The 14,581-nt window shown below is 38.2% G+C and overlaps 1 protein-coding gene across 5 annotated transcripts in view; it reads left to right on the forward strand.

Annotated features, from left to right (window-relative positions):
• The window catches only part of LOC134217103 (beta-1,3-glucosyltransferase), a 115,016-nt gene that overhangs the window by 92,684 nt on the left and 7,751 nt on the right, over positions 1–14,581 (forward strand). For all 5 annotated transcript variants that reach the window (XM_062695873.1, XM_062695876.1, XM_062695872.1 and 2 more), the window contains exons 6-8: positions 11,943–12,105; positions 12,267–12,429; positions 13,230–13,584. In XM_062695873.1, coding sequence (XP_062551857.1) covers positions 11,943–12,105; positions 12,267–12,429; positions 13,230–13,584 — 681 coding nt within the window. The remainder of the gene's footprint in view (positions 1–11,942; positions 12,106–12,266; positions 12,430–13,229; positions 13,585–14,581) is intronic.

Raw genomic sequence — 14,581 nt, forward strand, 5'->3', positions numbered from 1 at the left:
CTGCTCATGTGCGGAGAAGTGAGTAAAAACTTGATTTTTTCAGTGCCCTTTGAGAAGAAGTGAAGTGCAGTGATGGACCCACCAAATCGCGAACGGCTAATAAATCGGCACGAAATTGCTGATTTATTATATTATTCGAGCTGAAATACATAAAACTCTTTGAATAAACATTAGAGTGGGGCGTCATGGTCATTTTTTCAAATCAATGGTTTTTCGAACCCATTCTGGGTCCTGACCAACTGTGCAGAATTTGGGACCAATTGGTTGTTTCCTTGCTTTCCGCATCGCGTTTGAAGTTTGTATGGAAATTGGTATGCATTTCTACTACTAGAGGTTTCATTTTATCGTAAACCAAGTGGCACATTGCGTTAAAGTATAACCCAAAGGATGCCGAAAAACTTTGCTGAAGAAGGCACGTAGCTGGAACGTCCACGAAAAAAGTTATAACGCTTCAAAGATTGAGTGTTCAATCCATATGCAAAAAATCGTTTATTCTGCCAGCACTGCCGAACTACGTAGACCAATAATTTAACTGAGTGTTATTTCAAAATAAATGATCTTATAGGGCTTTAGAGCTAATGGGAGCTATCCGGAATCATTTCACAAAGAAAAAAATCCGACAAGAAGGAAGATGGGTTTTGCCCTTCGATAACCATAGGTCGTCCGGTAGTGCTGGCAGAAACATTGATTTCTTGCATATGGTTTGAACAATCAATTTTCGAAACGTAATAACATTTTTTGTAGACCTTCCAGCTACGTAATTTCTTCGGCAAAGTCTTTCGGCATCTTCCAGACTATATGCTAACGTATAGAGTCACGTGATTGGTGATAAATTGAAGCCGCTAAGAGTAAAAATGTAAAAAAGTACGTTTTCCCATACTAATCTCCATGTAAATTTGAAACGCGATGCGGCATACGAGGTTGCAACCAATCGATCCCATATTTTGCACAGTTGATTGGGGTCCCAAAACGATTCAGAAAAACCTTGATCTCACTTGATCGGACGAAGTTTGCGTTTTTCCATACAACTGCGCCCCACTCTAATAAACATGTTCATTATCACGGGAAGTGAATAAATATGCTGTGAACAGGTTAGTAATTTGAATATTAAACTTTTGTTCGATGCTGTTCGATGCATTCGAATGTTGGTGGGAGAGGAGTGCGGGAGGTGTGGGGTTGACCCGTGGAAGGTTCGGTGCCATATTGACTGCCATCGTGGTACTCTTCCAACTATGTCCTTAACCAGCCGCTAGCCGCGAACAATTTCTTTAGGCAAGTGTATGGCAAGTGTGGTTTGACAGCCTGATTTACCGAAGTACTGTACATAATACAGAATTTATTTTACAGTTTGTTCGGTATTTATTTTACCATGTACGGCAGTAACCCGACTTTACCGTACGAACTGTAAGTTTCAGTACCGAATTCTGTCAAATAATTTTTGAATTACAGTTTGATTGGTAAAATACCGAAATCCGTTAAAATTAATCTTTTCAACCGAACTTACTGTAACTTTTAATGTTTACCGAAGTTTTTCGTCAAAAAGATGACCGAACAGCGAAATCTATTTTAAGTGTGTATAATAAATATGTAATAAATAATTGATAGTAGTGGGTTGTCCGGTTCTTCCTTGCTCCTTGCACATTATTTTTCCAAACGAAACATAAGTAATCCTAGAATGCGGAACACTGTGCATTGGCAAGCAGCACGGACGGACAATTCTAGCAAAGATTTGTTCTTGTCATGGAACTTTCTTAACTGTTTTTGTATTAAAATAATGAAAACAGTAACATGGTTTAAGACATTTTTCTAAAGCTTACATCAATGAACGGTAATTTATAAATGCTCTTAGATCTAGAACTTAAGGTCACTCCTGACGGAATCAAATTTTCAAAGTACTCGCGTTTCCAAGGGCACACCATTCGATACGGAAGCAACGCAAAACTGTCATTTTTATTTTTGCGACGTAGCAAAGCTGAAAAAATAAAAATGACAGTTTTGTGTTGCTTCCGTATCGAATGGTGGGCTCTTGAAAACGCGAGTAGTTACTCTGAAATTGGATTCCGTCAAAATATTAAAAGAATATCTCAGGTACTTATTCAAAGGACGTATGTTTTTTGTGAACAAAGATTCAAACGTCGATTAGTCCGATCTGTTGGCACTCCCACGGAAACCATCACCACCAACAAGTAGCCGAAGCCTCCCCCTATCTGTCTATGGTGATGGTTTGCGTGGGAGGACTATCAGGTCGGACTAATCGACGTTTGAATCTTTGTTTACAAAATCACATACGTCCTTTTGAATAAGTACCCGAGATATGTCGAAAATATGTTCGGTTCAATACTGCTTTTAGGTAGAATACTGCTTTTAAAATTACAATGTTTTGCTCGAGATATGAAACTGCTTCAATTAGTTTTTAATAGGCCAACAACATCACTCACATGTTTTAAATCTGTACATTAGGGTGACTCAAATTAGTATGGGAAAAACTTTTTAATTTTTTTTTGATGTGCGGCCGCCCCCTTATTCGGTTCTATTTGATGCCCTGATGCTCTGGACAAAATTTCAGCCAAATCGATTAACGTTTGGGTAGTGCTAAACTTGTTGGAAGTTTATATGCAAAAATGTATACAGAAACATCCAAAAACAGTGAATTGCAGTTGGACGGCACTATAGTATACTTACGATAAATAACTATGATACTCATTCAGATCTTGAAGAATTCAATACAGAATGTTATGCAGAAAACCGCGAGAAGATTAGAGTTTTCCCGGCTAAGTTATTAGCATTTCTCTGAAGTGGGGTTTGAGCAAATTCCGTTTCTTGTACCTTTGAAAAGAAATACCCCTACAACACTCCAGTAAAATGCTAATATCTTTGCCTAATAAACTGTAATCTTCTCGCGGTTTTCAGCTTAACATTCTGTATTTAATTCTACAAGAACTGAATGAGTTTGATGGTTCTTGATCGTAAATTGTGCTGTCCAACTGCAAATCACTGTTTTTGGATGTTTCTGCATACATTTTTCCATATAAACTTTCAACGAGTTTAGCACCGCCCAAACATTGACCGATTTGGCTGAAATTTTGTCCAGAGCATCAGGGCATCAAATAGAACCGAATAAGAGGGCGGCCCATCAAAAAATTTGAAAAAGTGTTTTTTGAGCCACCCTACTGTACATGTACAAATAAACTTATAGCCTTTAAAAGTGTACTTCAATTTTACAATATCGTCTAATCGTCAATATGGTCTAATCCAACCAGAATGGGTAAATACGTGAAAATATTCTTAATAATTGCTATATTTTATAAGAAACAAATGTAGGAGATACCTCAAGGATATTTTCTTAATTTAAATAATTTAAATGTTGCATGTTTTATTTAGTTTGCCCCAGGAATTCCTCCGAAAATATTTCCAGGTATTGCTTCGGATAATCCTCCAGAATTATTCCAGATATTCCTCCAGGAATTCCTCCGAATATTCTTCTAGATATTAATTCGAATATTCCTCCATATTCGTCCAGATATTTCTCAGGATATTCCTCAAGGAATTCTCCCGGTTATTCTACCAGGAGTGCCTCCGGATATTCCTCCAGATATTTCTTTCAATGTGTCTCCAGAAATTCTCCCCGATATTTCTCCAGGAACTCCTCCGAATATTACTCCGGATATTCCTACGGATATTTCTCCAGGAATTCGTCTAGACATCCCAACAAACATTCACTAGTTTAACTAACATCAGTGTGATGATTCAGTTCAGCACTATGTTGAATTATGTCTGTACTATTTCATATCGCAACTTCTGTTCAGGCTTTGTTCACACAATTTTGGAGAAGTTATACAGCAACAACATCTCATTTTGAAAAACAACTTTATTACCTGATTCGTTAAACCTTTAATAAGCATTTTACTGAGCCTTAATTCAGCTACATGTAAATTCTTCGAAAATAATAACGCATTGAGAGTAACATGAACAAGATCTTCATTGAACGTATTGCAATAGCTATTTTCATATAATCATTTTAAAATTTTCCTAAATCGGGTCTCGAACTGCTGACTTTTGATCATCCGCCGGTAACGTTGCCATCCGCGCCATCCTTGATTTGTAAGTTATGGCTTACTCAATGCAAAACATAAATAATTGTATGGTTGAATGTGAATCATAATTGGACTCTTAATAAACAAGTCAATCTGTCAAACTACAGTTTGTTAATAACTGTACAAGATTTTTATTTCAACCATTGTTCAGCCAGGCATAACCATTCAACACTGGGAAAAAATATAATAAAATAATGTCAAAACAATAAAATAAAATTCGTCTCCAATGATGGGGTTTTTGAAAATTTAATGAAGTTGCGATATTATTCTGCCATCAATACCACACGTGCAGCGAGTAAATAACTACACATGTCGACATTTATTTACATATAAAAAAACAACTAGTATATAGGAAATCTGTAACAGACATGCAATATGGTCGATTTTTTATGAATTTAAATTATTATGTATTTTTTTCATTGCACCAGCAATTTTGTTCGTTATAATCTCCAACAGCTTTATCCTAGATCAGGAATTAATTATGTATCACGAAACAATTATGCATTGCCCCACGAATATAAAAAGCCTGAGTGTTCTTGACAATGAATCCATCAATGTCTTGAAAATAAATTATTATTTTCCTATCCAAGTATCATCAATTCAAGTCATCACGATTTTCTTTCAAACGGAAAAGCATAAACTATTATCATGTTTTCTCCCACTGTGCGATAGATCCGGTAAAGGTGAAATCCAATGGTTAAGAAGGACAACGGTTAAGAAGGATGTCTAATGCTTGCTTATTAATCCACTATTCAAACTCAATTCTCGACCACCTTTTTAGAGCATCACATCATAGTCGAACAGAGAATTTTGAAAATCATTAGTTCAGCACATTGATGAACTTCCCCAATGTGATAAAACTAAAACGTTAGTTCGTTCTCAAATAAAGGTGGTAAACAAATAAAAAGGCTAAGTAGAATATTAGTTGAATCAAGTGTCGAGATGAAATCTGTCAAGCGAATTATTCAGCATCCTTTTTATACAGTTATGAAGATTACAAATAAACAATAATTCAACTTAGATGCTTATTTGTAGCTTGTCGTTGTTTGTTGGGATTCCTCCAGGAATTCCTCCTAATATTCTTCCGAAAGTTAATTCAGATATTCCTTCGAATATTCCTCCAAAATATTCCTTCGGAAATTCCTCCTAGCATTTCTCCAAATATTTCTTCGGACATTCTTCCAGAAATTCGTACGAATATTTGTCCAAGAATTCCTCCGAATATTTCTCCAGGAATTCCTCAGGATTTTCCTCCAGGATTTTTTCCTAATATTCCTCCAGGAATTCCACTGAATATTTCTTCAGGAATTCATCCGGATATTATTCCAGGTGTGCCTCCGGACAGAATATTTCTACAGCTATTTCTTCTGATATTCCTCCAAGAATTCTTCCGGATATTCGTGCAGGAATTCCACTAAATATTCCTCTAGGAATTCATCCGGATATTTCTACAGGAATGCCTTCGATTATTCCTTCAAATATTGCTTAGGATATTTCTTCAGGAATTAGTCACGACATTTGTCCGAGAATTCCCTCGGATATTCCTCCAGATATTCCTTTGGATATTACTCCAGGAATTCTTCCTGATACTCTTCCAATATTTCTTTGGGTATTCCCTCTGGAATGCTTTCGAATTTTCCACATATTCCTCCGGACATTTCTCCAGGCATTCCTCTGGATATGTATTCCTCCATGAATTCCTTCGCATATTTCAATCGAAATTCCTCAACATATTCCAACAGAATTTCTTCCTGCTATTCCTACAGGAATTTTCGAGGAATATCGAAAAGAATTTTTGGAGAAATATGCAGAGAAAATTCTTGGAGTTATATCCCGAAGAATTACTGGAGAAATATCCAGAGAAATGTCTGAAGAATTATCCGGAAAAAATCCTGAATAAATATCCGGATAAATTCCTAAACAAATATCCGGATGAATTCCTAAACAAATAATTGGAGGCATTCCTGAGGAATATCAAGAGAAATTCCTGAAAGAAAATTCGGGGGAATTCCTGAAGAAATATCTGGAGGAATATTAAAAAAAATCTAAAGGATTTCATATATTTATTTAGCTTACATCTAAACAGATAACACTGAATCAACTATTTGACGCCACAATTGGAGGCCGCACCTTTCCATCCTTGAATGCGCCCCACGCACGCCAAGTCGTTCTGTACCTGGTCCGCCTACCTTGCTCGCTGCGCTCCACGCCGTCTTGTACCTGCCGGATCGGAAGCGAACACCATCTTCCGGAGAAATATCCTGAAGAATTCCTGGAGAAATATCCGGAGGAATTCCTGAACGAATATCCAAAGGAGTTCTTGGGCGAATATTGGGATGAATTTCTGGAGGAATATCTGATGGAATATTTGGAGCAGTATTAGGATGAATTCCTGGAGGAATATCCGAAAGAATATTTTGGAGGAATATCCGAAGGAATTCCTGAAGTAATATCCGGAGGAATCCCTGCAGGAATATTTGGAGAAATTGTGGGGGAAATATTTGAAGGAATTCCCGGAGGAATATCCGGAGGAAATCTCCGGATGAATTCCTAAAGGAATATCCTTACGAATTCCTGGAGGAATATCTGGAGGATTTTCTAAGGTAATGTCTGGAGGATCCTCCTTAGTCGTCCTTAAGACGTGCGGCTACAAAGCAGGGGCTGGGTTCGATTCCCGGTGCCGGTCTAGGCAATTTTCGGATTGGAACTTGTCTCGACTTCCCTGGGCATAAAAGTATCATCGTGTTAGTCTCATGATATACGAATGCAAAAATGGTAACCTGGCTTAGAAACCTCGCAGTTAATAACTGTGGCTGAAATGGAAGATTTCAAACGTACCTAGCGCCTTCATCTTTCGATGGATTTTGTCCCCGCGTGGCCCCGGCCTGTATTATTTTGACAGATCGAAGTGACATTTAGAAAACTCAAATATCCATCTATGGGTTACACTCACTGAATGAATTTTATTCGACTGTTAAAAATTGTGAAAAATAAAGAGCAGAATTTTTGCCAACTTTGTAGGACATCTCTGGGTGTACGAGAAAGCCAAAAGTTTTAAAAAAAAGTATAGTCGTTGTGGTCCAAAAGGTTGAAAATAAAAAAAACAGATATTTTGATTTTTTAAACATCTTAAAGCTTACTATTTTCCTTAAACGATATTCTTTTTTTAAATCTATAACTGATAATCTTTTCATTCGTGTCAAAAGGTTGCAAATCGGTTCATTGGCACTGGCGGAGACAGAGGTGGGGCGCCACACGATGCAATCACACCATTGTTCTCAACGGCTATTATTCTTGCACCAAGTGGTGCCCCACCAAATAACAATAGCGTTCATTGGTTTAAAAGTTAAGGAGGTTTAAAAAAAAGTGTTTTGACAAGCGTCAATGATGTTTACTTTTAGCAATTCAACAAAGGACAATTTTACGCGCCAGAAAAAATCGATCCCGCCAAACACGGAAACAAAACGTCAACGCGTTTTTGACATCACATTCTGACGTTTATCTGCTTTTTAACCCTTAAAAGACTGGGACGACACTTCGACCATACTTTTGGTCATAACTTATGATGCCGTGGGCCGATTTTCGGAATTTATATAGTTTTACAAAGGGGAATAGCAGCACTTTCAAATGCCGTTACGAAATTCCGGTTCGTAGGTTCCCGTCCGGAGGAATAACCGGAAATGTAGGGGACACCTCGCATATTTCCATGTATCGAAGGTCAAATTTTAATTGTAGTCAATAGTATTCTAATAAAAATAGCTCAAATCGACAATTATATTAATATATGATTGCCAGGAATCGATATCTGTGAATCAATAGACTTATATTGACAACTACGTCCACTATTCCGGGACCGGAATCACCGGTATGTGGTTCCGGAGGACCAAATCAAAATTTCAGAGAACCATACCATGCGACACATCAAATTACACTGCCGCGACGAGATACGGCCAACGAAAGTATAATCGGATCGTTTTGGACACATGTGACCACTCTGGCACAGGTTCCGGTACGCCACTATCCGGTTCCGGAGGACCAAATCAAAATTTCAGAGAACCATACCATGCGACACATCAAATTACACTGCCGCGACGAGATATGGCCAACGAAAGTGTAATTGGACCGTTTTGGTCACATGTGACCACTCTGGCACAGGTTCCGGTACGCCACTATCCGGTTCCGGAGGACCAAATCAAAATTTCAGAGAACCATACCATGCGACACATCAAATTACACTGCCGCGACGAGATATGGCCAACAAAAGTGTAATCGGACCGTTTTGGTCACATGTGACCACTCTGGCACAGGTTCCGGTACGCCACTATCCGGTTCCGGAGGACCAAATCAAAATTTCAGAGAACCATACCATGCGACACATCAAATTACACTGCCGCGACGAGATACGGCCAACGAAAGTATAATCGGATCGTTTTGGACACATGTGACCACTCTGGCACAGGTTCCGGTACGCCACTATCCGGTTCCGGAGGAATAAATCAAAATTTCAGAGAACCATACCATGCGACACATCAAATTACACTGCCGCGACGAGATATGGCCAACGAAAGTGTAATCGGACCGTTTTGGTCACATGTGACCACTCTGGCACAGGTTCCGGTACGCCACTATCCGGTTCCGGAGGACCAAAGCAAAATTTCTGAGAACCATACCATGCGACACATTAAATTACACTGCCGCGACGAGATACGGCCAACGAAAGTGCAATTGGACTATTTTGGACACATGTGACCACTCTGGCACAGGTTCCGGTACGCCACTATCCGGTTCCGGAGGACCAAATCAAAATTACAGAGAACCATACCATGCAACACATCAAATTACACTGCCGCGACGAGATACGGCCAACGAAAGTGTAATTGGACCGTTTTGGTCACATGTGACCACTCTGGCACAGGTTCCGGTACGCCACTATCCGGTTCCGGTGGACCAAAGCAAAATTTCTGAGAACCATGGGTTTCGCCAAAAGATATTTTAGTTACCAGATAAAGATTGTCGCTGTCCGGAACATCTTTTGCTGGCGAGGATAGGGGAACTAAATGTCAAAGAAGGAAAATCCATACGATTTGACAGCTTGGTACCCAACATGTTCCGGACAGCAGAACAAAGGGAACCGAAGCGACAATCTTTATCTAGTAACTAAAATATCTTTTGTTTCGCCCCAATTAGCGAACCCCCAACTAAAAAGCGCCCTAACTAGAAAAAACCCAATTAGCGAACGTTCACTGTAATTTCTCCGAATATTCCTCCAGGCATACCTCCGTATATTCACTCGAAATTCCTCCACATATTCCTACAGAACTTTTTCCTGATTTTCCTTCAGGAATCCTGGAGGAATATCCAGAGGAATTTGTGGAGGAATATCCGGAAGAATTCCTAGAAAAATATCCAGAAGAATTGCTGGAGGATTTCCAGGAGGAACTTCCGGAGGTTTCTTGGAGATATCTCCGGAATAATTTCTAAAGACAAATTTGTTGGAATTCCAGGAGGAATATCCGGAGTAATTCCTGAAAAAAATATCTGGAAGAATTCCTTAAGAAATATCTGGAGGAATTCCTGAGGGAATGTCCGGATGAAATCCTGGAGGAATATCCAAAGGATTTGCTTAGGTAATATCTGGAGGATTTCCTTGAGAAGATTTCAGGAAGGAATTTCCGGAGAAATTCCTGAAGGAGTATCCAGTGGAATTCCTGGTGAAACATACAGGAGAATTTGTCTCATTTGTCTTATTAGTCTTATTTGTCTCATTTGTCTATATATGTCTTATTTGTCTTCACTTGTCATAATGGAACGTACACACGGTCAAGCAGTTTGACCAACATTGACTCCACCTCTCGTTTATTCAAACATCCATCAAGTTTTACCAACACCGGCACGAACAATCAATTTATTCGACCAACAATATCACATACGAACGACCGAAGCGCCAACTTGAGCACCAACCATCAAAAAATATATGGGGGTTTGTGCAACTTCACTACAAATTCTCAAACATGTTCGGCGAACCTTGACTCCACCCCCGACAACTCAAACCAAAATCAAACCGTTTTAATTTTTTCCAACCGAGCCGCCAACTGTCAAATGGTTGTTCGAACAACTTCACACACGTTCAAACAAAGCAGCAACCGAAGCGTTTTCTTGGGGGCGGAGTAAATGTTCGTCAAACTGCTTGACTGGTGTGTACGTTGTACGTACGACTTATTCGACTTAGTCGAATCAAGTACGAGACACTGAGGGCGACCTTACTGTTGAGGTCGAAATACGTATCTGTCAAGGTACAATTAAGTGGTGGAATTAAATGGGATTGTACAAACTCGTCTTATGACAAGTGAAGACATTCCACTAAAAAGCTCAAAATAATTTTCTCAACAAACATTATTTGACATATTTCTCTTATTTGTCTTATTTGTCTTATCTGTATTGTCATCCTGTGGATAGTACTGTATGTATTGATTTGAACTCCAGAACGATTGAGTGGACCTCGGAGGTCTCATTAGCTTGGAAAAGTATCGAACGAAATCGTTTTGACTAAACGGATCATAGATGCAAACAAGATGCTCTCCAAAAGTCGAGATCTGTCCTGGCCAAGTCTGCGAATGCTGAGGATTGTTAGTGTAATAAGTTAAGAATCAGTTTGGTATTGCATGAAAAGCAGAAAGAACAAGAATCGAGATACAAAGTAAGAATGGGAAAAGTCTAGGATTTAATCCACGAACTCCAGCTTATAAGGCATAAGGATCACCGAACTCGTCTTGATCATTTGATTTATGATTTATATTTTATATTTGATATTTGATTTATCACCAAAATTAGCCCTCTGCTTCATAACTACCGTATTCTATCGGAATTATTATTCTGTCGGCCTTAATTGTATCATTCGAATATATACATTTAAGTTTGAAAAATGTTTTAATAATTTAATTGAAAAAAAAATCGCATATTACCACACAGACATGTTCTCAAATTTTGAAAGGTTTTCCTCAATCTAATAATCGGTTTTATCCGATTTTCTATTACAAAGGTGTCCCATATTAATCCTATTGAATGAAAAAGAAAAATAAGTAAGAGGACCCATTTCTGATTTTCGATATTTTTTTCCAGTAGAGAGCTCGATTGTTAGCAACCGACGAATATGAGCTTCATTATTTTCGATTAGAAAAAAAAATTACATTGAGATTAAGATAAAAAATAAGACAATTTCCCTATGATGGTCTAAGATGTCAACAGCGACTTAACCAACTGGCAATGATCATTATATTATTTTCGAACACGTGGAAATGTGTATAAACAAACAATCCGCAAGCCAGAACACAAGGTTCCATGAATATTGTTTTTGTCTGCAAAATTTGCAACACATCGTATGATTCGCCTTGCGGATTCGCCAAGCGAAGCAAACATGTTACCACTCACTCCTCCTTCTACTGTCTGATGTAACTACCTATCAAGATATAGAACGGTACCCAAATACAAAGGAAGTATGGTATGGTTCGTCCTAGAAGGTGGAAACTTCACTTCACCGAAGCACCAAAGCTAAAATTCATGATTGATGATTCAGTGGAAAACATGCAACGTGTGAATAAGTAAGTGCTATTGATTTTAACATTCACAGGTTGAAAAGTTTTCGCGCCATTATCGAACAGCAAATATGTAGGTGAACCGTTGCGATATCATCGATATCATGTTCCACTGGAGCCACATCGACCCAATTTTCATAAATTGTAAGAAAACCAACCACGTACCACATCCTTCGCGGTATAAACCCACCTACGCGATCAACACCATCAGTTCGATTCAATAATCTACAATCTATTTCGTTCTACTTTTTCCCAGAACCATCCACCTGTTGCTGGCCGAGAACGAGCTGAAGTGACATCGACCCCCATCCTGTTCGCCGTGAAAACGTGCGAAAAGTTTCACGCCCAGCGGGTCCCGGTGCTGTTGCACACCTGGGCACGCTACGTACACCACTTGCGGCTTTACAGCGACATTTTCGGTAAGCATCCACCGCAGTACCTTCCTCAAATCGCTTTATTAAATATTGAAAAATATATCGATATCAAAGTTAGTTTGATTGCATAACTTTCACATTTTTCGTTTCCTTTTCGCATCCATCCCATGCTTCCGATGGGAATGTGTCACACCACGGCCCATCAGATGCCAGCATACCGACGATTGCGACGAGTATTCCCAACACCAGCATCGGTCACTGTGGGAAAAGTTTGGAAATCCTGCAACTCGTGCAGGAGGAAATGTTCCGCAATCGAACATTAGTGGACGTTAGATGGATTATGCTGGTGGACGACGACACTATTCTGAGGTAGGGATCCACTCATTTTATGATAATTGCTTTGTGTGTATTTCATCAGTGCTTATGCGACAAAACCTTAGAAATTGTCTGAAGGAATAAAAAAATAAAAGGTAAAGAAATAAGGGTCAATGCAATGATTGAATAAAAAGTTTGCAAAATGAAAAACACCATTTTTTTAATGTCAAAATCTAATGAAACAATATGTAGAAGAAGCAGTAACCTTGAATTCATGATGTGTCCATATCAATAACAATCAAAAACAATGGATTGAAGTATTTATTCGATGTCAAATGATTGAAATGTCTATAACATTGGGCCAGAGGATCGGAAGAAAAAAAATCTACTTATTCGATTGATTTTTTATCGCTGTCGGAATTATTACCAAAAATCTTCCTATAGTGGGACATACCCTCCGTTACAAAAAGAGAGATTTCAAATTTCGCTGGTTCTGAAAAATTTCAATGAATCATGATTTGTTCCTATAGTTGAGCATCTTACCACTGAGCTATAGAAGACCCCATTACATCGACAATACTAAAATATTTTTGTTTACGAATAATTAAATCAACACTAATATCTTCGAATAATCAAGGGCTACCTGTATTACTTACCCAAATCTAATTTTCCCTTTTTTGACCTCATAATAGGTATGCCGCAAGAAAGTTAGGCTAATCCGTAATATGTCACTCTTCTATTTGAATGCATACGCCGTAAATCATGCTTGCGGGAACCCATTCCATCGCTTTAAGTCACCGCATCGCACACGAACTGCCTAATAAAATGCTCAATTTTATTTCCTCCTTTTGCAGTCCATCGGCGCTGACTCGCTTCTTGAGCGGCTTCGATTCGGCCCAGGACGTGTACATCGGCGAACGGTACGGCTATCATTTGCTCGCCGAGGACGGCCAGGGCTACAACTACGTCACCGGTGGGGGTGGAATAGTGATTAGCGTGCGGATTCTTGGCGCTCTGCTGCGGTCCTGCGAGTGCCCTTCGGCTTCCTCACCGGACGACATGATCATTGCAGCGTGCCTGTATCGGCTGGGGGTACGACCGATTCATTCGCCGCTCTTCCACCAGGCCCGTCCTTCCGACTATCCGCCGGAAACGCTGGACCCAGCGAGTATCTCCTTCCATAAGCACTGGCAAATCGATCCTTATCAGGTGAGCTGTCTGCATAGAATACCGTTATGAAGCATGGGTTTTCAAATGTGTAGTCAGAGACCACTATTCTGTACTATAGAACTACACCAAAATGAAGGCTCGCCCCAAAAAATTAGAAATTTTCCACAAAAATAGGAAATTGCTAATAATGATATGATCAACAAACAAATATAAAATTTCCCTAAATAATGCAAAATTTCCATAAACAATTAAAAATTTTACACAAATCAATAATAAATTAGTACTTTCAAAAGCAAAAAATTGCAATTATAAAAAATAATTACCCATAAAGAAATGAAAATGTATCATAGGAAAAAAATACAAAATTTCCATAAAAAAATCAATATTAGCAATAAATAGTTACAAAATTTTCCACAAAATAAATGTTTTTTTCCGCAAAATTTTTAAAACTTTCCAAAAAAATTAATAAAGATCAATAAAAATATATATATACAAATACACATTACATTTTTCCCATAGATGAGCCCCCTTTAAAAGTGTTATTTATGGAAGATTATTATTTATGGAAGATTTAATCAATTTTATTGCTTTTTTCTATTTTTTTTTAAATTTCTTATTTTTGTATTGCTCTTTAGTTTTTTTGTGGAAGGTAAATTGTTTATACTACAATGAGAAAAATTGTATAGTAGAAACTACCATTTTAGGGGTAATATTGAGAACAGTACCGACGTTTTTCAACCGAAGTGCCAATCGTCTTAAAATGACTAAAATATGGTCTATCTTACGATAAAAATAGTATATTCAACCGCTTACATAGTTATTCTTACTGAAAAAATAGTAAAATTGTGTGGTAAAATCAACTATTTTGTTTGAGTCTGTGCTAAATAACAATTTTTGTGGTAAAATTGAAAATAATATCAATCAGATTAACTAGATTTATGGTTAAATTAAGCGATTTGTCCCTTCGGTTGAAAAACGTCGGTACTGTTCTTAATTTTACCACAAAATTGTAATTTCTACTACAAAGTTTTTTTCA

Source organism: Armigeres subalbatus, chromosome 2 (genome assembly GCF_024139115.2).
Source record: "Armigeres subalbatus isolate Guangzhou_Male chromosome 2, GZ_Asu_2, whole genome shotgun sequence".
In the NCBI taxonomy this organism is placed as follows: Eukaryota; Metazoa; Arthropoda; class Insecta; order Diptera; family Culicidae; genus Armigeres; species Armigeres subalbatus.